Genomic DNA, 25,877 nt, shown 5'->3' with positions numbered 1-25,877 from the left:
CAAGCAACTTAGATGGGCCGATTCAGCAGGAGGGTCACTGAGGAGCTGTCAAGCAAGTTACATGGGCCGATTCAGCAGCAGGCAAAAGGGACGCTGAGAAGCTGTCAGTCAAGCTAGCAGAGTGGAAACTCAGCAGCAGGGAGGAGGGACATTGAGAAATTGGCACTAAGGTTGGGCAGGCAGAGATTTTGTTTAAACTTTCATAAAGGATGATCTAGTAGTAGTGTTCACATGGATTTTTTAAAGTAAGTGACCCAGCCTCCTCAGGATTAACAGATTGTGTATTGTGAAATCTGATCACAAAAGACTTATTATCGGAATCACTCTTTTGGGGCCTTAGCCTTCAAGCAATTATATTTCAGGATTTTTACTTTCTGTCCTATGCTACAGAAAGGACAGAGTTTCATGTGTTGGGACATATCAGTGCTGTGTGTGAAGGGGGGCTGGCCGGCTGCTCATTTAAATAGGTAAGCCAGATCCCTTCCTTATCTTTGCTTTAGTTGTGATAGGAAAGGGTGATGGCCTAGCTATAGAAATGATCAGTCAGCCAGTCCCCTACACACGCAGCAGTGATAATGTGATAACTCCTCCTGTGTCTGACTGTAGAGCTGCTGACACAGGACTGAGGCTGCTATCTGGACATGGGTCTTTTGGGGTCTGCCGCTGCCAGCTTTCCACATTTAGAGGCTGAAATTATTGACATTTCTTTGCACATTTGCTCAGTGAGATTGGATGGAGGTATCCGATCCGAAATTTTCAAGTCTTGTGACAGATTCTCAATGGGATTTAGGTCTGGACTGTGACTGGGCCGTTCACACACATGAATATGCTTTGATCTAAACCTTTTCAGAGCTTGGGCTATTTGTTTATAACCTAACCCTGCATTCCCGTTCTCTACAACTTTATCCCTGACCTGTCTGGTGGGCTCCTTGGTTTCCATTATGCTGTTTGATCCCTAATGTTCTGAATCAAACCTCTGAGGCCTTCACAGAACAGCTGTAGTTACACTGAGAATAAATAACACACAGGTGGGCTCAGTATAATAATTATGTGACTTCTGGAGGAAATGAGTCCCTCAGGATTTGATTTAGGGGTATCAGAGGGGGCTGAAATCAAATAATGGGACCAAGGAAAGCAGCACCAAATAATGTGGCATACAGCAATGCACCATCAACAGTAATTGGTTGGTAGGCTCAAGAAGTAAAGTGCATAGGATAATCAAGCCTATCCTGGAGACATCATGTCTTCTTACCTATCGTCAGTCAGAACCGCTGTCACCCTGCTCACAGCCCCTGACGCGCGTTTCGCGTACCTGTTTTATCGAAGGGGTTGGCCACAAACTAATGGCATAGTATATATGGTATATGACTATAGAGTCTTTATAATTGCGGACTCCCCCCCCAATTGAAAGGGGTTGTCTAATTAGTGGAAGTACTTTTATAATAACATTTTGGGAAATTCTGTCCTCACTCATCTATGTATTTTTTTCGGACAATTCATCAGAATGGCCTGAATGTAATACTACATGTTGATTAATGGAAAGCGCTAATCTAAAAAGGGGCTGTCTTATAGCGACAAGTCAACCATCTTAAAGGGAACCTGCCAGGAAATTGTATTACAGTATCTCGCTCAGGTCCGAAGTGTAGAAAATATCACTTCTGCAGCCCTCGTCCTGTCCTACTCTTCCATAGAATAGTTATTCTGATGAACAGTGCTGTGTCCCTATGAGGCTTAGAATGTTCCTGTTCTGCTTCTAGGCAGGAGAATATTAAGAAGCGTCGGTCGGAATGACGTGAACCTTCCTTATTTATCGCCTCGCAGAGGAAGCCCTGGTGCTACAGATTCAATCAATTAATGACCTAAAAGACAGAAAGCAGCCTCCGCATCATGCCTTTATAAATGAAGTAAAACACTTTATACTATTTATTCCTCACCGTGACTGGAAGCGACTGCCAAGCCGAGCTCTTATATAAATTCATGGAGCTAACTTCATGTCAAGAACCCAGTTATAGATCAATGATCTGAAGGAATATTTCATATCTGCTCTGCAGTAGTTAAAAAAAAAAGTGTAAAAATATTCTGCAAAAAATGCTCTATAGAACTGCACAAAATTATGGACTATGAGGCTCACATTCCTTAAAAAAAAATTCATGTGAAAAGGATGTACACACAATAGACACATTAAGTACTTTTACAGAACCAAATCAGGTCCCAATTTGCATCCATGATCCAATTTTACAGCGCAACATAAATAACTATTGTTCATTCCCTGGAAGTTTAGTAATATTCATGTATTTCCAGAAAACAGATGAACGACTATTTACAGCCAACAAAAGACAAACAGGACACATCTTAGCTCCTGTGTTCCAAAGCAAAGAAGGAAAGACAGAGATGAGGCACCTGCTGTGTGTCTGGGTCACAGGGACTTTAAGAAAAATGTTATATGTGATGGCCCTTTAAATTGGGTTAATTATGCAAAACATTGAGGCCATCTAGTGGTGCCTTACACCAAACCTCCTCGTATCGATAGATAGATAGATAGATAGATAGATAGATAGATAGATAGATAGATAGATAGATAATAGATAGGTAGATAGATGATAGATAGATAGATAGATAGATAGATAGATAGATAGATAGATAATAGATAGGTAGGTAGATAGATGATAGATAGATAGATAATAGATAGGTAGGTAGATAGATGATAGATAGATAGATAGATAGATAGATGATAGATAGATAGATAGATAGATAGATAGATAATAGATAGTAGATAGATAGATAGATAGATAGATAGATAGATAGATAGATAGATAGATAGATAGATGGTAGATAGATAGATGATAGATAGATAGATAGATAGATAGATAGATAGATAGATAGATAGATAGATAGATGATAGATAATAGATAGATAGATAGATAGATAGATAGATAGATAGATAGATAGATTGATGATAGATCAATAGATAGATAGATAGATAGATAGATAGATAGATAGATGATAGATAGTTTCATGTCTCCTATACATCATCTGACGTGGTTACATATCTTGTTTTGTAGACACATTTACCTAAAGGCTTAATATCCTCTAAGAACAAATCCACAACTTCCGCAGTCTTATCCCATGTACATTATATTAGTTTATTAATTATTTAGGTTTTCTCCATTTACTCCAATGATCTTCAATATACATCCAGCATATGGGGAAAGGCAGTGACTTGCACTTTGTAACTCTGCAGCATCTCTAGAACTTGTCACCAGCCCTTCAGGAACCCAAGACCTCTACACTGAAAGAATCCACACAGCAGATAATTGCCTATGAGACTAGATTACAGATTAGGGTTAAACATTATAAAAGAAAACAACCTTCACTGGAAGATAGATTGGATTTTACATTGATAAAAGAAGAGAACAATAACAATCAATTACAGATACTGTAGGTGTAAGGAAAAATGCGACCTCCAGGGAAGGAAGGGGGAACATGCAGCAGTCCCATGCTATAGTAATCCAGGATCACCAGAAAACAATAATTCAACACTCAGCGCATCTCAAGAATAGGAAATGATTGGTATCAATTAGAAGAATTGGAGATCAGTAACTACTATACGGCAGTATCTCATCATCCTGACATAAAGGTCCACACAGGGTATGAGAACCATGGGGACATGTATATCTGCAGTATAGAATGTATGTGGGATAGCTATGGTGGTGCAATGTCATTGTAAGGATTAAAATACAATAAAAAAGTAAAAAAAGATAAAGAAGCAAATACGTAAAATAAAGAAGTAAATAAATAAAATAAATAAATACAATGAGTAAAATAAAGAAATGCGCACAGGTCACAGCATTGATACAGAATCCATAAATATTTGGCTAGGTAATAAAGTCCCCTCTATCGGAAAGTATTCAGCTGCAGGCGATGATTACCATATGATACCTCTCTGTTAACAAGCCAGCTGAAGTCAATGAAAAGAGACAGAATACTGGGTTTTATTCCACAGCCAGTAAATCTGTAACCTTCTACCCATCTCTTCTGTTCCTATGGTCCTAAGAGCCCTGAAATACCTCCAGACCAGCAGCACAAGAATTTCCCAATTATTTTACTGATTGATCACATGTAATGCTATTTGCATAACCAAATCATTGCGGAAAAAGAGATGATCCATGAAAGGGTTAAATAGCAGAGTAAGAAAGTGAAGCATTGACTAGGAAGAGTGTGATCTATGGAGGACATATTGGTGGTTGGGGGGAGCTGATTAGGGTTCTTACCATTAGATCTTCGGACAATATTCTCCAAAAAGGTATTTTGTGGAGCAACCAGTCCTCTCCGACCCCCTGCCATGGTCATAGCAGCTGTAGTCCAAAGCTATAGGGGGCTTCAGGGTAAAGGAGGGATGGGAAGAGCCGAGGCTCCTGGTCTTTCATGGAGAGAGGTCCTCATGGTCCTGAGTGGGTTTCAGCAGCTATTGCACCAAAAGAAGGGCTGGCTGATGGAGCAGTGTTCCCAGCCATCCTTAGCAGCACCTCTCATCCACTCAGCCCCTGCAAGCCTCCCCCCACCTAGTCCTCTGCACCCCCTGATTTTCCCCTCTGAGCCCCCTTCTTTGCTCTCCAAGGTCCTGAAATGAGCAGCTCCTGCGCTGCACTGGCGGACAGAAGTCCCCTCTGCTTGTGTCTAGCAGCTGGATTATGTAACCTGTTCACTGCCTGCCCAAAGCCATCCTGCTCTACCTCCTGGAAGGAACATCTGATTAACCCATGAATGCATCCCTATGTCTTCAGCAGGCCAGGTTAGTCATGGGGGCTGACAAACAATGATGGGGATTGTAGTTCTCTCCATAATATTAAGGTCAATGGTTTGCTTGGAATGTGCAGAAGGAATATTAACTATACCTATACTTAGCTACTGCAAGTAGGAAGGCTAGATTAAGCTCTACTACACAATAGTAGGCAACTGATGGGGCTTGTAGTTCTACAAATGAAGACATTTTAATATCATATAACCTTTTTCCTCGTTACGCCATACATTCCTCTTTTGGAGGGACATTCCCATTCTTTGTCCCTAATTAAATAACACCGCATGCCTCCCTCTTTGTCCATCCAAAAAGTTGGGGGTTGTGTTTATGGATTTCTTTATCTATATATAAATCAATCAGATCATTACATTTTTTTTTTACATTTTTAAATGTAATAATACAGCTGTTGTGTAATAAGTGCACCCACCCTAGTGGGATATCGTAGTCCCGTCACACTTTATTAAGGGGTCTTTAAACGGTGACACGTCATCGGATGCAGAACTCTAACTTCGGTAGAGGAGGTTCTGCAATAAGTGGATGAAGACCCCCTGACCTATCTCTGAATATCATAAAGACTGTAGCTATGGTGATGGACATGGCTGCATTCTAGATTCTACTCCCCGGAGGCTCAGCCTATAGGTGAGGCCATGTTCAGTCACTTTCCAGTATCTGCAGTTTGGATGATGCCAAGTAATGAGTTAAAAGACAAGCAGCCACCTACTCATCACCGGGGAAGCCATCCTCATTGCTGAGGCGGCCCTCTCACAGCGCCCACCTACTCACTACAGGATTCCCCTTCTGCTGCAAACTTTAAGACAAGCAGTCATCATAGGAATCAGCTTCCACCTTGTGCTCCTCTAAATATGTCTGCACATCACCTCGCCTCTAAATATGTCTGCACATCACCTCGCCTCTAAATATGTCTGCACATCACATCGCCTCTAAATATGTCTGCACATCCTCACCACAATATCAGTCCTGTAGGGCTTCATCAGCTCCTCCAAACTGGTGCATTGTAGGATTATGTTGCATCAAGGGAGAAGTTACTGCAAGTTCCAACCTGCGATCTGTCCATATGCATCACATCGGGATAGAAAGAGCCGCCGCCAGACGTCCCCCAAAAAGATAAGGCTCATTACCAGCCCCAATGGATTTTGGTGTTATACTTTCTTAGACCCACTAGTGGCCCTTGTGCAAGAACAGAACACGGGTCCTTTGCAATCCAATAATTCTGCTATGACCGAAGCTCCTTGCTGATTTCGAGGTAGACATGACCCCCTTACTTCTTGGGTACCATACGTCCGCCCCTGCTTAGACCACCATGCCTGTATAATATGTATGCCCCTGAAACTGTCAAGAGGGGTCTTGAAAGAAGGGGGCTCAAATTGGCTTGGCTCAAGTTTCCTTTCCTGGGGAATGTGAGCTAGAAAAAGGCTCCCACTCCAAAAACATCTGCAAATAGGGGAAGAAAGAAGGCAGCCCCATGACTGGATGGGTGTACAAGAACCAGACCAGGGGTGGTCTTAGTGCAATAAGAGATAAGGGGGTCACATCCACCTCCAAATCAGGGGGAATTGTGCATTATGATGAGCTATTGGGCTGCAGAGGGCCCTTACTCTGTTCTTGTCCAGGGGCCAAAGAGGTCAGGAGGCCACATCCATCTCCTATGATGAGCTATTAGACTGCAGAGGGCCCTTATTCTGTTCTTGTCCAGGGGCCAAAGAGGTCAGGGAGCCACATCCATCTCCTATGAGGAGCTATTGGGTTGCAGAGGGCCCTTATTCTGTTCTTGTCCAGGGGCCAAAGAGGTCAGGGAGCCACATCCATCTCCTATGAGGAGCTATTGGGCTGCAGAGGGCCATTATTCTGTTCTTGTCCAGGGGCCAAAGAGGTCAGGGAGCCACATCCATCTCCTATGAGGAGCTATTGGGCTGCAGAGGGCCATTATTCTGTTCTTGTCCAGGGGCCAAAGAGGTCAGGAGGCCACAGCCATCTCCTATGATGAGCTATTAGACTGCAGAGGGCCCTTATTCTGTTCTTGTAGAGGGGCCAAAGAGGTCAGGAGGCCACAGCCATCTCCTATGATGAGCTATTGGGCTGCAGAGGGCCCTTATTCTGTTCTTGTAGAGGGGCCAAAGAGGTCAGGGAGCCACATCCATCTCCTATGAGGAGCTATTGGGCTGCAGAGGGCCATTATTCTGTTCTTGTCCAGGGGCCAAAGAGGTCAGGAGGCCACATCCATCCCCTATGATGAGCTATTGGGCTGCAGAGGGCCCTTATTCTGTTCTTGTAGAGGGGCCAAAGAGGTCAGGAGGCCACAGCCATCTCCTATGAGGAGCCTTATTCTGCTCTGGCACAGGGGCCCTTTTCTGTCTGTGTCCTCCAGGGCACCAGACTGACCCATTTTAAGGGTGATCGGTTGGGCCCTATATTTGCTTGGGCTATGGGGCCCACACTCCTACAGACTGCTATGCCCAGAAAGCACTTTCCTCTTCCTCTGGTTGTGTGAGGGATAGACCTTCTATTAGATGGTCAGCTCCGGTGGATAGTACCGCCATTGTATCCTTGCGGCACAGCACATGGTTGATCCTGCAGACCTATTCCATTGTTCTCCTACATCAATGCTTCCAAATTGTTACTAATTGGCAATGTATTGTTTAGGGGTTCTTTTTTTGTTTTACAATTTTACCATCTGGAAAATGACATAACCAAGAATGAACAAGGGGCTCCGCCAATTCTTCGGTTTAGGCGAGACGCGGAAGCAGCTGTCAGGATTGTGTTGCTTCAGTACCTTGGAGAACACCTAAAAAGCTAAAATCTTGTCAAGGGACGTCCTAAGGCATCTGCTTGGATTTCCCCTAATCTTTCAGCATAGCGCCCCCTGCTGGAACTGTCTCTTTTTCTCCTATTTCATGCTGTGAGGCTAAAACTATGCCAGCGCCACGACAAAGAGTGTAGGTTATACCACAACCCCATCTACTGGTGCAGGACGTGAACTGAGGACATTTAGCTTTTCTTACTGTGTAATCAATGATAAAAGCATTACAAATTAAAGCGATTTTTCCCTTTAACAAAAATGGTCCAAAAAACTTTTATATTTGTAAAATAACAAAGAGGGCAGATACTCACCGTCCCCAGGTCCAGTGCTGACTTTCTGACTTTGCTCCAATCTCTGTATTTTGGCTTCAGTGGTGACATCACCATTATAGCTCATATCAACGCTGCAGCCAATCACTGAATGAAGCGGCTCTGCACATGGAGACAGCACAAGCTGCTGAGCTCAGTGATTGGCTGCAGCGTTGTTCACTCTAGTCGTGATGTCACCTCTCCAAAACAAAGACCAGAGAATCGTTGCTGGATCTGGAAACGGAGAGTACCTGATCTGTTTGTAAGATTACATGTATAAAAGCTATTGGGGACCATTGTAGTTAAAGTGGAAAACCCATTTAAATTCTTAAAGTAATCCTTAGGCCGGCGTCACACATGCGAGTTTTACGGACGTAAGAGCGCAGAAACTACGTCCGTAAAACTCGCATAACATACGGCACAATGCTTCTCAATGGGGCTGCTCCTATCAGCCGTATATTATGGATCCGTAATATACGGCTTTCTACGGCCGTACAAAATCGCAGCATGCTGCGTTTGTCAGCGTATTGCGCAAAAAAAATCGCCAATGAAAGTCTATGGGGGCGAGAAAAATACGGATTCCACACGGACCAGCAGTGTGACTTGCGAGAAATACGCAGCGGTGTTAGTGAAAAGTCGGTAATTCAATTGCCGGCTTTTCATTTCTCCTGCACAAACCCGACAGGATATGAGACATGATTACATATAGTAAACCATCTCATATCCCCTTTTTTTTTGCATATTCCACACTAATAATGTTAGTAGTGTGTATGTGCTAAATGTCAGCGCTGTAGCTGCTAAAATAAAGGGTTAAATGGCGGAAAAAATTGGCGTGGGCTCCCGCGCAATTTTCTCCGCCAGAATGGTAAAGCCAGTGACTGAGGGCAGATATTAATAGCCAGGAGAGGGTCCATGGTTATTGCCCCCCCCCCCCCCCGTGGCTACAAACATCTGCCCCCAGCCACCCCAGAAAAGGCACATCTGGAAGATGCGTCTATTCTGGCACTTGGCCACTCTCTTCCCACTCCCTGTAGCGGTGGGATATGGGGTAATGAAGGGTTAATGCCACCTTGCTATTGTAAGGTGACATTAAGCCAGATTAATAATGGAGAGGCATCAATTATGACACCTATCCATTATTAATCCAATTGTTTGAAAGGGTTAAAAAACACACACACACATGATTACAAAGTATTTTAATGAAATAAACACACAGGTTGTTGTAATAATTTATTGTTCTCTCAATCCATTTCCAGGCCCTCGCTTGGCAAAATAATAAACGCACAAGATACATACCTTCTGATGTCAGATCACGTCCCACGATGTAATCCATCTGAAGGGGTTAAAATAATTTACAAGCAGGAGCCCTGCTAATGCAGCGGTGTGCTCGTGCTTGTAATTCCCCGGCGAATGAATGAAATGTAGGTCATTGACCTACATTTCCTTCAGTCGCGGTGATGCGCCCCCTGGTGGATGTCCTCATCTGACCTGGAGCGTGGGAAAAAGTTCCCAGGCTGCAGTTCATGAGAACATCCAGCAGGGGCGCATCACCGCGACTCAATGTAAGTACAGATCCAGCTTTCCTTTCAGCACCCGGGGATTACAGGCACTAGCGAGTGGTTTATCGCAGCTCGTGCCTGTAATATTAGTTAACCCCTTCAGATGGATTACCTCGTTGGACGTGATCTGACATCAGAAGGTATGTATCTTGTGCGTTTATTATTTTGCCAAGCGAGGGCCTGGAAATGGATTGAGAGAGCAATAAATTATTACAACCGCTGTGTTTATTTCATTAAAATACTTTTAAATCATGTGTGTGTGTGTTTTTTTAACCCTTTCAGACAATTAGATTAATAATGAATAGGTGACATAATTGACACCTCTCCATTATTAATCCGGCTTAATGTCACCTTACAATAGCAAGGTGGCATTAACCCTTCATTACCCCATATCCCACCGCTACAGGGAGTGGGAAGAGAGTGGCCAAGTGCCAGAATAGGCGCATCTTCCAGATGTGCCTTTTCTGGGGTGGCTGGGGGCAGATGTTTTTAGCCATGGGGGGGGGGGGGCAATAACCATGGACCCTCTCCTGGCTATTAATATCTGCCCTCAGTCACGTCTCAATGACATATATATATATATATATATATATATATATATATATATATATATATACTGTATATATGTTTTCCCGAACATTTGAGCACATAAATCCATTAGATGTCGGTTTTGCAAGCCTGCGCGAAAATCTCGCAGTACGGATGCCATACGGATTACATACGGAGGATGCCATGCGCAAAATACGCTGACACACCCTGACTACGGATCAATATTTTGGGAACATTTCTCCGTATTACGGCCGTAGTACGGACGTATAATACGTGGCGTATTGTCTTACGCCAAGTGTGACTCCAGCCTTAAAGAGGAACTAAATCTGTCAGAAGGTTTTTGTTATGTAATTCAAGTGCAGCATAATGTAAGGATGAGAGCTTGATTACAGCGATGTGTCACCTACTCGTGTTTTATCAGGAGATTATCACTACAAGACTAGGTGTCTCATGCCTCCTAGTCCATCCATACTCCCAACACAGCTTTCTGCCTATGCACAGTGTAAAGAGAAATCGGCCAATCTGTGGTGTGGGTGGGGTTATACACACCTCAGCATTGAGAGCTTTGCTGGATCTGCAGAAGAGAAACCTGTGATTTTATCATGACTGCTGCACCCAGTAAACTAAATGACACATGGCTGGAATAAGGGTATCTGCTTCTACATCATACTGCTCTTAGATTACATAGAAAAAAAACAACTTCTGACAGATTCCATGTTAATAATTTCTTCCAGGCTTCCGGTCGTAAGGTACCTGGAAGAAATCCCTGCCTCCTGTCTTCATTATAATACTACTCCCCTCCCTTGTATGTCCCTTCTGGCGCTGGAATCATGCGCCTCGCCCTGCACTCCCTCCACAATACGTACCTCTTTCTCCCTTCTGTGGGCACTGCATTCAGGGATCTTCTGCACAGATGCCGGCAACTTCCACTCCAGTAACCTCTGGGATACGCGACGATAAGGTGCTCTCCTCACTTCCTCCCTGCACAGTCATCGCTAGGAACCATGTGTACATATGATGACTATGCAGGGAAGTTGGGAGACCACCTTATCAGCGGAGGTCACTGGACCCTTTCTCTTCTGGCTGTGAACTTGGAGCTTGAGTACTCAGCTGCAGCACCTTGTGACCACTTCCTTCCACTATATAAACCCACTGCTAGCTTCATTCCTTGCAGGTTATAGATCTTCTATACTGACCTCTTTGAAGGAGCCTATCTCTGGATAAGCTGAGGTGTTGCAGCAGTGACATTTCCTGTTGGAGAAGCTAAGTAGTGATATTTGTTGAGTATTTTCCCATTGTTTGTCATACCTCCCTCATGTTGTCGTATTATAGTAGTGGAACTAGGGTTTCAGCACGTGATCGCGCATGGGGAGAAGGACCCGTCTAGGGATGATAGGGAGTGCAGTGATCAGCCTCAGGTTTATGCTAGGAGGTTACCCCTCTCCCTATCGCCTGGGTCTCCTTGTACATCTTTCCTGGTGTTGCGCCGTACGCTGGGCATCCTCTCGGCCCCAGCATGACATTCCAATGGTTGGTTCAAACCAATGATCCCAGTGCTGCAAGGCAATAGTCATAACCACTGAGCCACCTATGAATAATATCAGGGTATGTGCAAAGACAGTGGGAATCCAGAGAAGACTGGGGACAGCATATAAGACAGCCCCTAAAGTGATTGCCCTCACTTAACACTCATTATCACATGGCTCATTCACGAGGATCACAAAGATGGACACAATAGGTAAACTACAAGAGTTGTGGACCATCCTGATTGAGTACACTTTGATGGCTTTTATGCTCTTTTGATCAAAATATTGTCAACTAAGTACCCTACGTTAATCACATGTACTATTTATGTACTTAATGCCGTGTATTTTCCCACTTGTATTTATCCCTGGTTTGTCTGTTAAGTGGTCACAGACAAACGTGTGTAGGGGCTCATTTATTTGGTTTTACTTTTCTTTTTTCTTACCTTGTGTTATTCTTTGAAGTTATTGGTGTCAAATTCTTCAAAAAGCCACACACAGTTATCGAATGTTCTTTAACTTATTTTTTTTTCGTGAATTAAAGCAAAATGTCGCAAAATATTAAGTAAAAATTTCTGCCGTAAATCAAACTAATTCTAAGGGGGACTAGAGGAGATTTGTGCAAATAATTAATCAGGCAAAACATCTGCAAAGCCTATGTGCAATAAACAGTTAAACTCATTTAAAAAAAAGCGATGCAACAAACATGCAACACATTCACACTCCAGGCCACCAGGGGGAGCTTTTGATCCTATTTACTAGGTGACTCCCCATATATAAGGGTTGAGCCTAGAGTGTATGGGCTCCTTCCAGGTCCTGACTGCAGCCCATACACTCTAGCCGGCTCACTGTGAAGATGCTAGACTGTATGGGCTCCTTCCAGGTGCCTGACTGCAGCCCATACACTCTAGCCGGCTCACTACTGAAGATGCTAGAGTGTATGGGCTCCTTCCAGGTGCCTGACTGCAGCCCATACACTCTAGCCGGCTCATTACTGAAGATGCTAGAGTGTATGGGCTCCTTCCTGGTATATATTATTGTAGATATAGACTGTACGGGCTCCTGTCAGGTATATATTATTGTAGATACAGACTGTATGGGCTCCTGTCAGGTATATATTATTGTAGATACAGACTGTACGGGGTCCTGTCAGGTGTATATTATTGTAGATATAGACTGTACGGGCTCCTGTCAGGTATATATTATTGTAGATATAGACTGTACGGGCTCCTGTCAGGTATATATTATTGTAGATATAGACTGTACGGGCTCCTGTCAGGTATATATTATTGTAGATACAGACTGTACGGGCTCCTGTCAGGCATATATTATTGTAGATACAGACTGTACGGGCTCCTGTCAGGTATATATTATTGTAGATACAGACTGTACGGACTCCTGTCAGGTATATATTATTGTAGATACAGACTGTACGGGCTCCTGTCAGGTATATATTATTGTAGATACAGACTGTACGGGCTCCTGTCAGGTATATATTATTGTAGATACAGACTGTACGGGCTCCTGTCAGATATATATTATTGTAGATATAGACTGTACGGGCTCCTGTCAGGTATATATTATTGTAGATACAGACTGTACGGGCTCCTGTCAGGTATATATTATTGTAGATATAGACTGTACGGGCTCCTGTCAGGTATATATTATTGTAGATACAGACTGTACGGACTCCTGTCAGGTATATATTATTGTAGATACAGACTGTACGGGCTCCTGTCAGGTATATATTACTGTAGGTATAGACTGTACGGGCTCCTGTCAGGTGTATATTATTGTAGATACAGACTGTACGGGCTCCTGTCAGGTATATATTATTGTAGATATAGACTGTACGGGCTCCTGTCAGGTATATATTATTGTAGATATAGACTGTACCTACTCCTGTCAGATATATATTATTGTAGATACAGACTGTACAGGCTCCTGTCAGGTATATATTATTGTAGATACAGACTGTACGGGCTCCTGTCAGGTATATATTATTGTAGATATAGACTGTATGGGCTCCTTCCTGGTTCCCTGACTGCAGTCCATACACTCTAGCCGGCTCACTACTGAAGATGCTAGAGTGTATGGGCTCCTTCCAGGTGCCTGACTGCAGCCCATACACTCTAGCCGGCTCATTACTGAAGATGCTAGAGTGTATGGGCTCCTTCCAGGTGCCTGACTGCAGCCCATACACTCTAGCCGGCTCATTACTGAAGATGCTAGAGTGTATGGGCTCCTTCCAGGTGCCTGACTGCAGCCCATACACTCTAGCCGGCTCATTACTGAAGATGCTAGAGTGTATGGGCTCCTTCCAGGTGCCTGACTGCAGCCCATACACTCTAGCCGGCTCATTACTGAAGATACTAGAGTGTATGGGCTCCTTCCTGGTATATATTATTGTAGATATAGACTGTACAGACTCCTTTCAGGCATATATTATTGTAGATATAGACTGTACGGGCTCCTGTCCGGTATATATTACTGTAGATATACTGTAGACTGTACGGGCTCCTGTCAGGTATATATAAGCGATGATATCAGAATGTATGGGCTCCTATCAGGTATATATATCATTGACGGTATCAGAATGTGTGGGCTCCTGTCAGGTGTATATTAGTGATAATATCAGAATGTATGGGCCTCTGTGAGGTATATATTACTGATGATATCAGAATGTGTGGGCTCCTGTCAGGTATATGTTAGTGATGGTATCAGAATGTATGGGCTCCTGTCAGGTATATATTAGTGATGATATCAGAATGTGTGGGCTCCTGTCAGGTGTATATTAGTGATAATATCAGAATGTATGGGCCTCTGTGAGGTATATATTACTGATGATATCAGAATGTATGGACCCCTGTCAGGTATATATTAGTGATGATATCAGAATGTGTGGGCCCCTGTCAGGTATATATTAGTGATAATATCAGAATGTATGGGCTCCTGTCAGGTATATATTAGTGATGATATCAGAATGTATGGGCCCCTGTCAGGTATATATTAGTGATGATATCAGAATGTATGGGCTCCTGTCAGGTATATATTAGTGATGATATCAGAATGTATGGGCTCCTGTCAGGTATATATTAGTGATGGTATCAGAATGTATGGGCCCCTGTCAGGTATATATTAGTGATGGTATCAGAATGTATGGGCCTCTGTGAGGTATATATTACAGTAGTGATGATATCAGAATGCATGGGCAACTGTCAGGTATATATTACTGATAATATCAGAATGTATGGGCTCCTGTCAGGTATATATTAGTGATGATATCAGAATGCATGGGCCCCTGTCAGGTATATATTACTGATAATATCAGAATGTATGGGGCCCTGTCAGGTATATATTACTGATAATATCAGAATGTATGGGCCCCGTCAGGTATATATATTAGTGATGATATCAGAATGTATGGGCTCCTGTCAGGTATATATTATTGTAGATATAGACTGTATGGGCCCCTGTCAGGTATATATGCTGCGATTGTTCTCGTATGCTGATTCGGCATGAAAAAATAATCACAGATGTGATCTGCCCCATAGATTAACACTGGTCCGAGTGCTATGCTTTCTCACATAGCGGTCGTCCATATTCTATGCTAGTGTGACCCCGGCCTTAAACTTATGAAGCGACACAGACCACCTGCACTTCAGCCACCATCAATATTTAAATTACAAGTTTTTCACCATCCAAAAAAATGCTAATTTTAACCTAGTTCCATAGGTTTCTTAAAGGGAACCTGTCACCAGGTTTTCCCCATATATAGTACCACCAGCACCTATATGCCCTTATACACACCCTTCTAGAGTGCTGTACCGTATATACTCGCCTAAAAGCCGAAATTTTTTTGGGCAGAAAGAGACCCTCTCGGCTTATACTCGAGTCATTGTCGGCGGGGAAGCGGCGGCTGTCACATACTCACCTGCTCCTGGCACGGTCCCTGCATGTCCGATGGTCTCCGGGCAGCTCTTCCTGTGTTCAGCGGTCACGTGGTTCCGCTCATTAATGAATATGAATTTAATACACCGCACACTCTAAGTGTATCATTTGTGAAAAACTTGAAATTTATTGAAGTGCTATAGACATATCATTCAACAATGCAGAATGCAACCAGAAGTCAAACTGACAACGTTTCGACTCCTCCCGAGTCTTTATCAAATGGCCGCTTAGCAAGGTGAATAGTAGTATAGCATAAATAGTATCCTCGTAGCATAAAGAGTATCTTATAAAATGGTATTAATAATAGGCAGGTGGCCTTACGTTATGGTACCGCAAGTATAGTCTTGTGCCGTAAAGGAATCATGGCAGGCTCTGTGGGTAGTAAGAGGATTAGCCTCGTGTGGTATATGGACAGCAGATGGGTCTAACGTCTATTTCGCTGTCCGTGTAATATATTATATATATATACACACATATACACACACACACACATACATACATACACACAGACAGTACAGACCAAATGTTTAGACACACCTCATTTAAAGATTTTTCTGTATTTTTATGACTATGAAAACTGTACATTCACACTGAAGGCATCAAAACTATGTGGAATTATATACTTAATAAAAGTGTAAGGCAACTGAAAATATGTCTTATATTCTAGGTTTTTCAAAGTAGCCACCTTTTGCTTTGATGACTGCTTTGCACACTCTTGGCAGTCTCTTGATGAGCTTCAAGAGGTAGTCACTGGGCATGGTCTTCCAACAATCTTAAAGGAGTTCCCAGAGATGCTTAGCACTTGTTGGCCCTTTTTGCCTTCACTCTGCGGTCCAGCTCACCCCAAACCATCTCAATTGGGTTCAGGTCTGGTGACTGTGGAGGCCAGGTCATCTGGCATAGCACCCCATCACTCTCCTTCTTGGGGCTCATTTCCACATGCGAGTCACACGTCCGTATCTCGCATGTGGAAACCAAGCTCTGGCGCCGGCACTCAGGAGCGGAGCTGTGCAGCTCCATGTGTTCCTATGCGGCCGCTCGCTCCGCTCCTGAGTGCCGGCTCCACAGCTTGGTTTCCACATGCGAGATACGGACGTGTGACTCGCATGTGGAAATGAGCCCTAAATCAAATAGCCCTTACACAGCCTGGAGGTGTGTTTGGGGTCATTGTCCTGTTGAAAAATAAACGATGGTCCAACTAAAAGCAAACCGGATGGTATAGCATGTCGCTGCAAGATGCTGTGGTAGCCATGGTGGTTCAGTATGCCTTCAATTTTGAATAAATCCCCAACAGTGTCACCAGCAAAGCCCCCCACACCATCTCACCTCCTCCTCCATGCTTCACGGTGGAAACCAGGCATTTAGAGTCCATCCGTTCACCTTTTCTGTGTGCGACGTGTGGCAATCCGTCCCAATGTGTTGCTAATGAAAGTCTATGGAGAAAAAATGCATCATGCAGGCAACTTTGCAGGATGCGGTTTTTCTCCAAAACGACGCATTGAGACGTACAGCAAGCGACGTTAGTGTGAAAGTAGCCTTAACGGAGGAAGAAGGCTGCCGTCCGCAGCCCTGCCGAACGCTGGTGTGAAACCAGCCTACGGCTGTTATTATAGCACCTTCCATGTGTTAAGGTACCTTCACACTAAACGATATCGCTAGCGATCCGTGACGTTACAGCGTCCTGGCTAGCGATATTTGACACGCAGCAGCGATCAGGATCCTGCTGTGATATCGCTGGTCGTTGAACAAAGTTCAGAACTTTATTTGGTCGTCAGACCGGCGTGTATCGTCGTGTTTGACACCAAAAGCAACGATACCAGCGATGTTTTACGCAGGGCCGCACTTAGTAACCCGATGTTTACCCTGGTTACCAGTGTAAAATGCAAAAAAACAAACAGTACATACTCACCTTCGCATCCCCCGGCGTCCGCTTCCCACACTGACTGAGCGCCGTAAAGTGAAAGTGAAAGTACAGCACAGCTCTGCTGTTAGGGCCGGCGCTCAGTCAGTGCTGGAAGCGGACGCCGGGGGACGCGAATATAAGTATGTACTGTTTGTTTTTTTTACATTTTACGCTGGTAGCCAGGGTAAACATCGGGTTACTAAGCGCGGCCCTGCGCTTAGCAACCCGATGTTTACCCTGGTTACCCGTGGACCTCGGCATCGTTGGTCGCTGGAGAGCGGTCTGTGTGACAGCTCTCCAGCGATCAAACAGCGACGCTGCAGCGATCGGCATCGTTGTCGCTATCGCTGCAGCGTCGCTTAATGTGAAGGTACCTTAACACAGATACATCATGGGCTTGTCCTGCCCTGCGCATGAAATGAAAGGCAAAAATACAATGTGGAGACTTCATCAGAGCAATGTTTTATTTACATTCAGAACTGGTTTAAGAGGAACAAATTACCATTTCCCACAGAAATCTCAGACTTTTACTTATAGAAATACTGGATAAATATCATTTTACCATTAGATATAGAAACATTTCCAATTTTATAAAACTGCATTTTTTGCATTGAATAACTGTATGCCTTTGCTTGTTTCATTTTATGCATTTCTAAAGTATTGTAAAACTGTAGTATGCTGTTGCTGCATGCGGGCTGGACTGTCGGTTTGGTATGTGGCTCTGTTCCCCCCAGGCCTGCCTCCGATGTCTGAGGTTTCGGTGTCCCAGACCAGAGATCATAATACCGGCCTTGAATTGTGAAGGACACGGCAGCCGACCCTGAGAAACAGCCAAGGTGGGAACGCCCCATCATGTCGAAGAGAGTCTGCTAGATCCAGGCCTAGCAGACCAGTGCTGGTGGGTTCATGGATGCCAGGAGGGGGTTGGCCTAAAGGCCCCGTCTCACATAGCGATTTACCAAAGATCACGACCAGCGATACGACCTGGCCGTGATCGTTGGTAAGTCGTTGTGTGGTCGCTGGGGAGCTGTCACACAGACCGCTCTCTCCAGCGACCAACGATCAGGGGAACGACTTCGGCATTGTTGAAACTGTCTTCAATGATGCCGAAGTCCCCCTGCAGCACCCGGGTAACCAGGGTAAACATCGGGTTACTTAAGCGCAGGGCCGCGCTTAGTAACCCGATGTTTACCCTGGTTACCAGTGTAAATGTAAAAAAACAAACAGTACATACTCACCATCTGATGTCCGTCAGGTCCCTTGCCGTCTGCTTCCTGCTCTGACTGAGCCGCCGTACAGTGAGAGCAGAGCGCAGCGGTGACGTCACTGCTGTGCTGTGCTCTCACTGTACGGCCGGCGCTCACAGTCAGAGCAGGAAGCAGACGGCAAGGGACCTGATGGACATCAGATGGTGAGTATGTACTGTTTGTTTTTTTACATTTACGCTGGTAACCAGGGTAAACATCGGGTTACTAAGCGCGCCCCTGCGCTTAGTAACCCGATGTTTACCCTGGTTACCAGTGAAGACATCGCTGGATCGGTGTCACACACACCGATTCAGCGATGTCAGCGGGACCTCAACGACCAAAAAATGGTCCAGGCCATTCCGACACGACCAGCGATCTGACAGCAGGGGCCTGATCGCTGGTACGTGTCACACATAGCGAGATCGCTACTAAGGTCGCTGTTGCGTCACAAAACTTGTGACTCAGCAGCGATCTCGCTAGCGATCTCGCTATGTGAGACGGGGGCTTAAAGGAAGGTCTCGTCTTTTCCTGGCGGGTCGGAGAGTTGTCCCGTCGGTTTTTTGGACAGAACATTTCCAAGACAACCAAAATTGAACAGCAGATCTCTTGGGAGGCAGACTTTAGTCCTCTGTTGCAGAAGCGAAGTACTCTTAAACTGATAGGTGCAGAGTAGGACACACTAGAAAGTTGGCGTACATGATTGTTCAGGGCACTGGCGGTGTGGACCGGCCACCAGAGAAGTCCTAGACCGAAGCCTGGATATTTTAAGAGCAGGGTCACAGGAGCCTCTGGAAAACATGGAGGCTGCATGAATAGGAAGGTTTCCCCAGGAGACATCCATATTGCTCAGGGGCAAACTAGGACATACTTGTCCTGTCCATTTTTTTTTTTTTTTAAAGTAGCCCCCTCACTGCCTGGTAGGATATATGTGACCTGAAGATCACACATCATTCTTCACAGACCGATGATGAAGATGGGCATGGAATAACCTGGACGCAGACCTTTCGGCGGCTGGCACATAACGGATTAGTCTTCCCTCCCTACTCTATCTGGCTCTGGGGGGGCCGGAGGGTAGGGGGATTCGTGGCATGGACCGTCCTCTGGGGAACCACAAACACTCTTGATGTGTTAGGGCCTTGCCTCGTAGACCACAGATGATACGGTAGTGACAATTCTAGGTGGGAGATTAGAGTGACAATTCCACTGTCGCCCTCAAAAGCCGTATCTGAAAAAAAAAGAAAAGAAAAAGGAAAATCGTTAATAAAAAAACCCCCCAAAACCTAAGTCAGAACTGGGCTGGGTGGTCCAGACCCATGTCTGCCTCCTACTGACATTAAGCTAAAAAGGATTAGCTTCGTGCCAGTTGGTGGTGTGGCCTACTCTACAGGGAAATACCTCAAAAATTTTTTTGCATAGCATAAGCAGCATACACTCATATTTTTTTTGTGTACCCCAATGAAGCATTAGCCCCCCCCACATCAACCAGATGGCCACACAGCATAAACTCGCTCCCCCAGTCAGAAACCTCCACCTCATATTAACCAGTGGGCCACACAGCATAACCTCGCTCCCCCAGTCAGAAACATCCACCTCACATTAACCAGCGGACCCCACAGGATAAATCCAAAGCCCACCAGACATTCCCTCCCCTCAAGCGTAAATCCAAATATGACGCCCCCTGCCCCAACCATAAATCCCATCAGACACCCCCTCCAATCGAACGCCACCCTAGCTTAAACTCTTATCGGACGTCCAACCCCCACAAACCCCCATCGGACTGCAACCCCCACAAACCCCCATCGGACGTACAACCCCCACCGGACGCGGAACCCCCCACCCAGCAGAAACCCCCAGATGCAGACCCCCCACCCCGCACAGACCCCCATCACACGTGGACCCCCCCCACCCAGCACAAACCCCCATCGGACGTGGACCCCCCCACCCAGCACACTCCCCCTTCGGACGTCCAACCCCCACAAACCCCCATCGGACGTCCAACACCCATCGGACGTGGACCCCCCCACCCAGCACACACCCCCTTCGATGTCCACCCCCCACCCAGCTTAAACCCTCTTCAGCCCCCCCCAAACCCAACCCATAAGCAGGTCGCCCCCCAATAAAAGGGATCCCCCAGTAAGCAGCAGGTCACCCCCCAATAAAAGGGTTCCATCTGTAAGCAGCAGCTCATCCCCAAATCCCACCATGGGATCCCCCCAATAGTCAGCAGCAGGTCGCCTCCCCACATTCAACGACAAGCAGGCCGCCTCCCCACATTCAACGACAAGCAGGTCGCCTCCCCACATTCAACGACAAGCAGGTCGCCTCCCCACATTCAACGACAAGCAGGCCGCCTCCCCACATTCAACGACAAGCAGGCCGCCTCCCCACATTCAACGACAAGCAGGCCGCCTCCCCACATTCAACGACAAGCAGGTCGCCTCCCCACATTCAACGACAAGCAGGTCGCCTCCCCACATTCAACGACAAGCAGGTCGCCTCCCCACATTCAACGACAAGCAGATCGCCTCCCCACATTCAACGACAAGCAGGTCGCCTCCCCACATTCAACGACAAGCAGGTCGCCTCCCCACATTCAACGACAAGCAGGTCGCCTCCCCACATTCAACGACAAGCAGGTCGCCTCCCCACATTCAACGACAAGCAGGTCGCCTCCCCACAAGCAGGTCGCCCTCAAATCTGACCACAGGGGTCCCCCAAATAGCCTGCAGCAGGTCACCCCTCACATGCAGGTCGCCTCCCCACATCCCACCACAAGCAGGTCACCCCCACATCCCACCACAGGGGTCTCCCAATAGCTTGCAGCAGGTCTCCCCCCACATCCACCACAAGGGTCCCCCCCAATAGACAGCAGGTCGCGCCCTCCCAAAACCCGACCACAAGCATGTCGCCCTCAAACCCCACCACCAGGGTCTCCCCAATAGCCAGCAGCAGGTCGCCCCCACTAAAAGGGGTCCACCCTGTAAGCAGCACGTCACCTCCAAACCCCACCACAGGGGTCCCCCTCAATAGCCAGCAGGTCACCCCCAAACCCCACCACAGGGGCCCATCAATAGCCATCAGCAGGTCACCCCTCCACAAGCAGGTCGCCCCCACTAAAAGGGGTCCCGCAACAAGCAGGTGGCCTCCCCAAACCCAACCATAAGCAGGTCACCCTCACTAAAAGGGGTCCCCCGCACGCAGGTCGCCCCCAAATCACACCACAGGGGTCCCACCATAGGGGTCACCCCAATAGCCAGCAGCAGGTCTCCCACCCCAAACAAGTCACCCCATAAGCAGGTCACCCCTAAATCCCACCACAGGGGTCCCCCCAATTGCCAGCAGCAGGTCCCCCCCCCACAAGCAGGTCACCCCCCACTAAAATGGGTCACCCCCAATAGCATGAAGCAGGTCGCCCCCCCACAAGCAGGTCAGGGGTCCCCCAATAGCCTGCAGCCCCCCTCACACAAGCAGGTCGCCTACCACAGAAGTCCACCACAACAGCCAGCAGCAGTCCCCCCCCCCACAAAATCCCACAATAGCCAGCAGCAGGTCCCCCCAAAAGCCCACCACAGGGGTCCCCCACAACAGCCAGCAGCAGCGGAGCCTCCCAAAATCCCACCGCAGGGGTCCCCCACAATAGCCAGCAGCAGCAGAGCCTCCCAAAATCCCACCGCAGGGGTTCCCCACAATAGCCAGCAGCAGCAGAGCCCACCAAAATCCCACCGCAGGGGTCCCCCACAATAGCCAGCAGCAGCGGAGCCCCCCAAAACCGCAGCGGTCCCCCACAATAGCCAGCAGCAGCGGAGCCCCCCAAACCCACACCACAGCGGTCCCCCACAATAGCCAGCAGCAGCGGAGCCCCCCAAATCCCACCGCAGGGATCCCCCACAATAGCCAGCAGCAGCAGAGCCCCCCAAAATCCTACCACAGGGGTCCCCCACAATAGCCGGCAGCAGCGGAGCCCCCCAAAACCCCACCACAGGGGTCCCCCACAATAGCCAGCAGCAGCGGAGCCCCCCAAAACCACACCGCAGCGGTCCCCCACAATAGCCAGCAGCAGCGGTCCCCCACAATAGCCAGCAGCAGCGGAGCCTCCCAAAATCCCACCGCAGGGGTCCCCCACAATAGCCAGCAGCAGCAGAGCCTCCCAAAATCCCACCGCAGGGGTTCCCCACAATAGCCAGCAGCAGCAGAGCCCACCAAAATCCCACCGCAGGGGTCCCCCACAATAGCCAGCAGCAGCGGAGCCCCCCAAAACCGCAGCAGTCCCCCACAATAGCCAGCAGCAGCGGAGCCCCCCAAACCCACACCACAGCGGTCCCCCACAATAGCCAGCAGCAGCGGAGCCCCCCAAATCCCACCGCAGGGATCCCCCACAATAGCCAGCAGCAGCAGAGCCCCCCAAAATCCTACCACAGGGGTCCCCCACAATAGCCGGCAGCAGCGGAGCCCCCCAAAACCCCACCACAGGGGTCCCCCACAATAGCCAGCAGCAGCGGAGCCCCCCAAAACCACACCGCAGCGGTCCCCCACAATAGCCAGCAGCAGCGGTCCCCCACAATAGCCAGCAGCAGCGGAGCCCCCCAAAATCCCACCGCAGGGGTCCCCCACAATAGCCAGCAGCAGCGGAGCCCACCAAAATCCCACCACAGGGGTCCCCCACAATAGCCAGCAGCAGCGGAGCCCCCCAAATCCCACCGCAGGGATCCCCCACAATAGCCAGCAGCAGCAGAGCCCCCCAAAATCCTACCACAGGGGTCCCCCACAATAGCCGGCAGCAGCGGAGCCCCCCAAAACCCCACCACAGGGGTCCCCCACAATAGCCAGCAGCAGCGGAGCCCCCCAAAACTACACCGCAGCGGTCCCCCACAATAGCCAGCAGCAGCGGAGCCCCCCAAAATCCCACCGCAGGGGTCCCCCACAATAGCGAGCAGCAGCGGAGCCCACCAAAACCCCACCACAGGGGTCCCCCACAATAGCGAGCAGCAGCGGAGCCCACCAAAACCCCACCGCAGGGATCCCCCACAATAGCCAACAGCAGCAGAGCCCCCCAATATCCTACCACAGGGGTCCCCCACAATAGCCAGCAGCAGCGGAGCCCCCCAAAATCCCACCGCAGGGGTCCCCCACAATAGCCAGCAGCAGCGGAGCCCACCAAAACCCCACCACAGGGGACCCCACAATAGCGAGCAGCAGCGGAACCCACCAAAACCCCACCGCAGGGATCCCCCACAATAGCCAACAGCAGCAGAGCCCCCCAAAATCCTACCACAGGGGTCCCCCACAATAGCCAGCAGCAGCGGAGCCCCCCCAAATCCCACCGCAGGGATCCCCCACAATAGCCGGCAGCAGCGGAGCCCCCCAAAACCCCACCACAGGGGTCCCCCACAATAGCCAGCAACACCCCCCAAAATCCCACCACGGGTCACTCCCTACACAGACAAATAGGTCGACCACCACAGGGCCTCCCCCCAATAGCGAATAGCGATCGGCAAGTAGCATTTTTCACCCTGAAACCACTGACCTCCATGGCGTCCACAAGCTGTCATGCTGCTTTCCTTTGCCGCCTTGGAGAACACGCCCCCCTCTCGATAGGACACGCCCCCGGAAATGACGTCACACCTGGAAGGAGCCCATACACTCTAGCATCTACCCATATATAAGGTAGTTTTGGAGGGAAAGGGGAGAAGAGTTCTTGCCAGGACACAGACTGGATCAGTCTGAGGCAGAAGAGGGTTTACGGAGCTGTGTAGCCGCAGTGCAGCAGTTCCCAGAAAGAGATATACAGAAAGCCAAATTGATAGCAGAGAGCGTGCAGGAGAGCAAAGCACAGGAGAGGATACCAGGGGGAGACCAGCCATGAGCAGGCTGCCTACTTCTGAGGCGCAGAAACCAGTAGCCGGAACACCGAGGGTGTAAGGAACTCCACGACTTACAGTACATCAGAGACCAGCAGGACAGCTGAACTTCACGATACCTGTCCGCCTTAATACCCAGGACATACGGTGACACCTTTAGAGCCCGAGGCGTGCTAGTGTCTCTATAAACAGACTCAAGTCACCAGTCATACTGGTTATGTCCTATCCTATATGGGGGACAGAGAGAGAGAACATCTGTGAGGACCTTATCTGAAGCCATAGGCAGTAAGAGACTACAACATCCAGGCGCTAGAGGAAGGCTTTGATTTCCACCTGGATAAGGCGACTCCTAACTTGCCTCCAAGCCGGCCGGACCCTGCCTGCCCTGTGATCTGGTGCCCTGGACTGTGGATGCTGAAGTCATCAGTAAACAAGGTAAAGAGACTGCAAACCTGTGTCCTCGTTCTTTACTGCACCACTCATCATCTTCCATCTACACGCCGGGAGCCCTGGGGACACACTTCACCTGTGGGAAGTTATACCATCTAGCTGCTATAACATCTCCCCAGTGGACCCCTTAAAGCAGCGTCGGTCCCCACTGATTGAATACCACAGGTGGCGCCACAAACAAACTTTATTCCCTTTAAAGATCTTACCCTTTTACATGGGCGCCCAAGGCCACGGACCGGGTCGCCACCGTGACATCCCCCTGTGAAACACCGGACCCGGTACCGAGTACCCCGCTGTCCAGGCGGGGCGACTCATAGAGATCATAACTTATGTGAATTCTGGCATGCTAGTACAAGAAGGGAGCAGCTTGGTCTAACTATGAGGGCTCATCTACCACTTTTCTCATTAAATCGAATTCCATAGGTGCGAGATAAAAAATCGGATGCCACAGTACAGTATCCGATTTTTATGAGTACATTGCAATTCCATAAAATAGGAAACTGTAAATGATCTGTTAATTGATTAAAAGCTGCTGCTATTTAAAAAAAACAACAACAACAAAAAAAACAGATTGTATGCAGATGACAAGTGAGAAAAAAATCGTCCTACTTTTCTGGATGAAATTTTGAACGATTTTTTATACGGTCGTGTGAACCTGCTGTAACCCTAAATGTGATCATTGTCACTGGAATGGGGCCGTACTATGGTAAAAAAAAAATCCCAATAGGGATGTGCAGTAGATGGCACTTTTCTGTCGACGGAGATGTGCAGCGCCGTAACTGAGCAGTTGTGGCCGCCGCCGACACCAAGAATACCTAATTGGTACTGGGGGGTGGGTGTTGCACCCCCACCGATCAGTGATGGTCTATCCTAAAGAAAGGCTATCAATGTTAAACTTCTGAACAACCTCTTT

At 47.6% G+C, this 25,877-nt stretch overlaps 2 protein-coding genes across 3 annotated transcripts in view; one reads left to right on the top strand and one right to left on the bottom strand.

Annotated features, from left to right (window-relative positions):
* KCNH1 (potassium voltage-gated channel subfamily H member 1) overlaps positions 1–4,691 on the bottom strand; it is a 335,988-nt gene extending 331,297 nt beyond the window's left edge. The window contains exon 1 of one of the 2 annotated variants that reach the window (XM_077282323.1): positions 4,272–4,691. In XM_077282323.1, the coding sequence (XP_077138438.1) occupies positions 4,272–4,350 (79 nt within the window). In that variant the 5' untranslated portion in view covers positions 4,351–4,691. The remainder of the gene's footprint in view (positions 1–4,271) is intronic. The other variant, XM_077282324.1, reaches the window with a different exon arrangement.
* An 81-nt stretch (positions 4,692–4,772) lies between these two features.
* Positions 4,773–25,877, top strand: part of RCOR3 (REST corepressor 3) — a 130,999-nt gene continuing 109,894 nt past the window's right edge. Inside the window, exon 1 of the mRNA XM_077282329.1 lies at positions 4,773–4,792. The gene's annotated coding sequence lies outside the window, so the exon portion shown is untranslated. The remainder of the gene's footprint in view (positions 4,793–25,877) is intronic.

Source organism: Ranitomeya variabilis, chromosome 2, assembly GCF_051348905.1.
Source record: "Ranitomeya variabilis isolate aRanVar5 chromosome 2, aRanVar5.hap1, whole genome shotgun sequence".
In the NCBI taxonomy this organism is placed as follows: domain Eukaryota; kingdom Metazoa; phylum Chordata; class Amphibia; order Anura; family Dendrobatidae; genus Ranitomeya; species Ranitomeya variabilis.
Note: the sequence above shows the minus strand (reverse complement) of the source record. Positions and strands in the feature narration are given on the sequence as shown.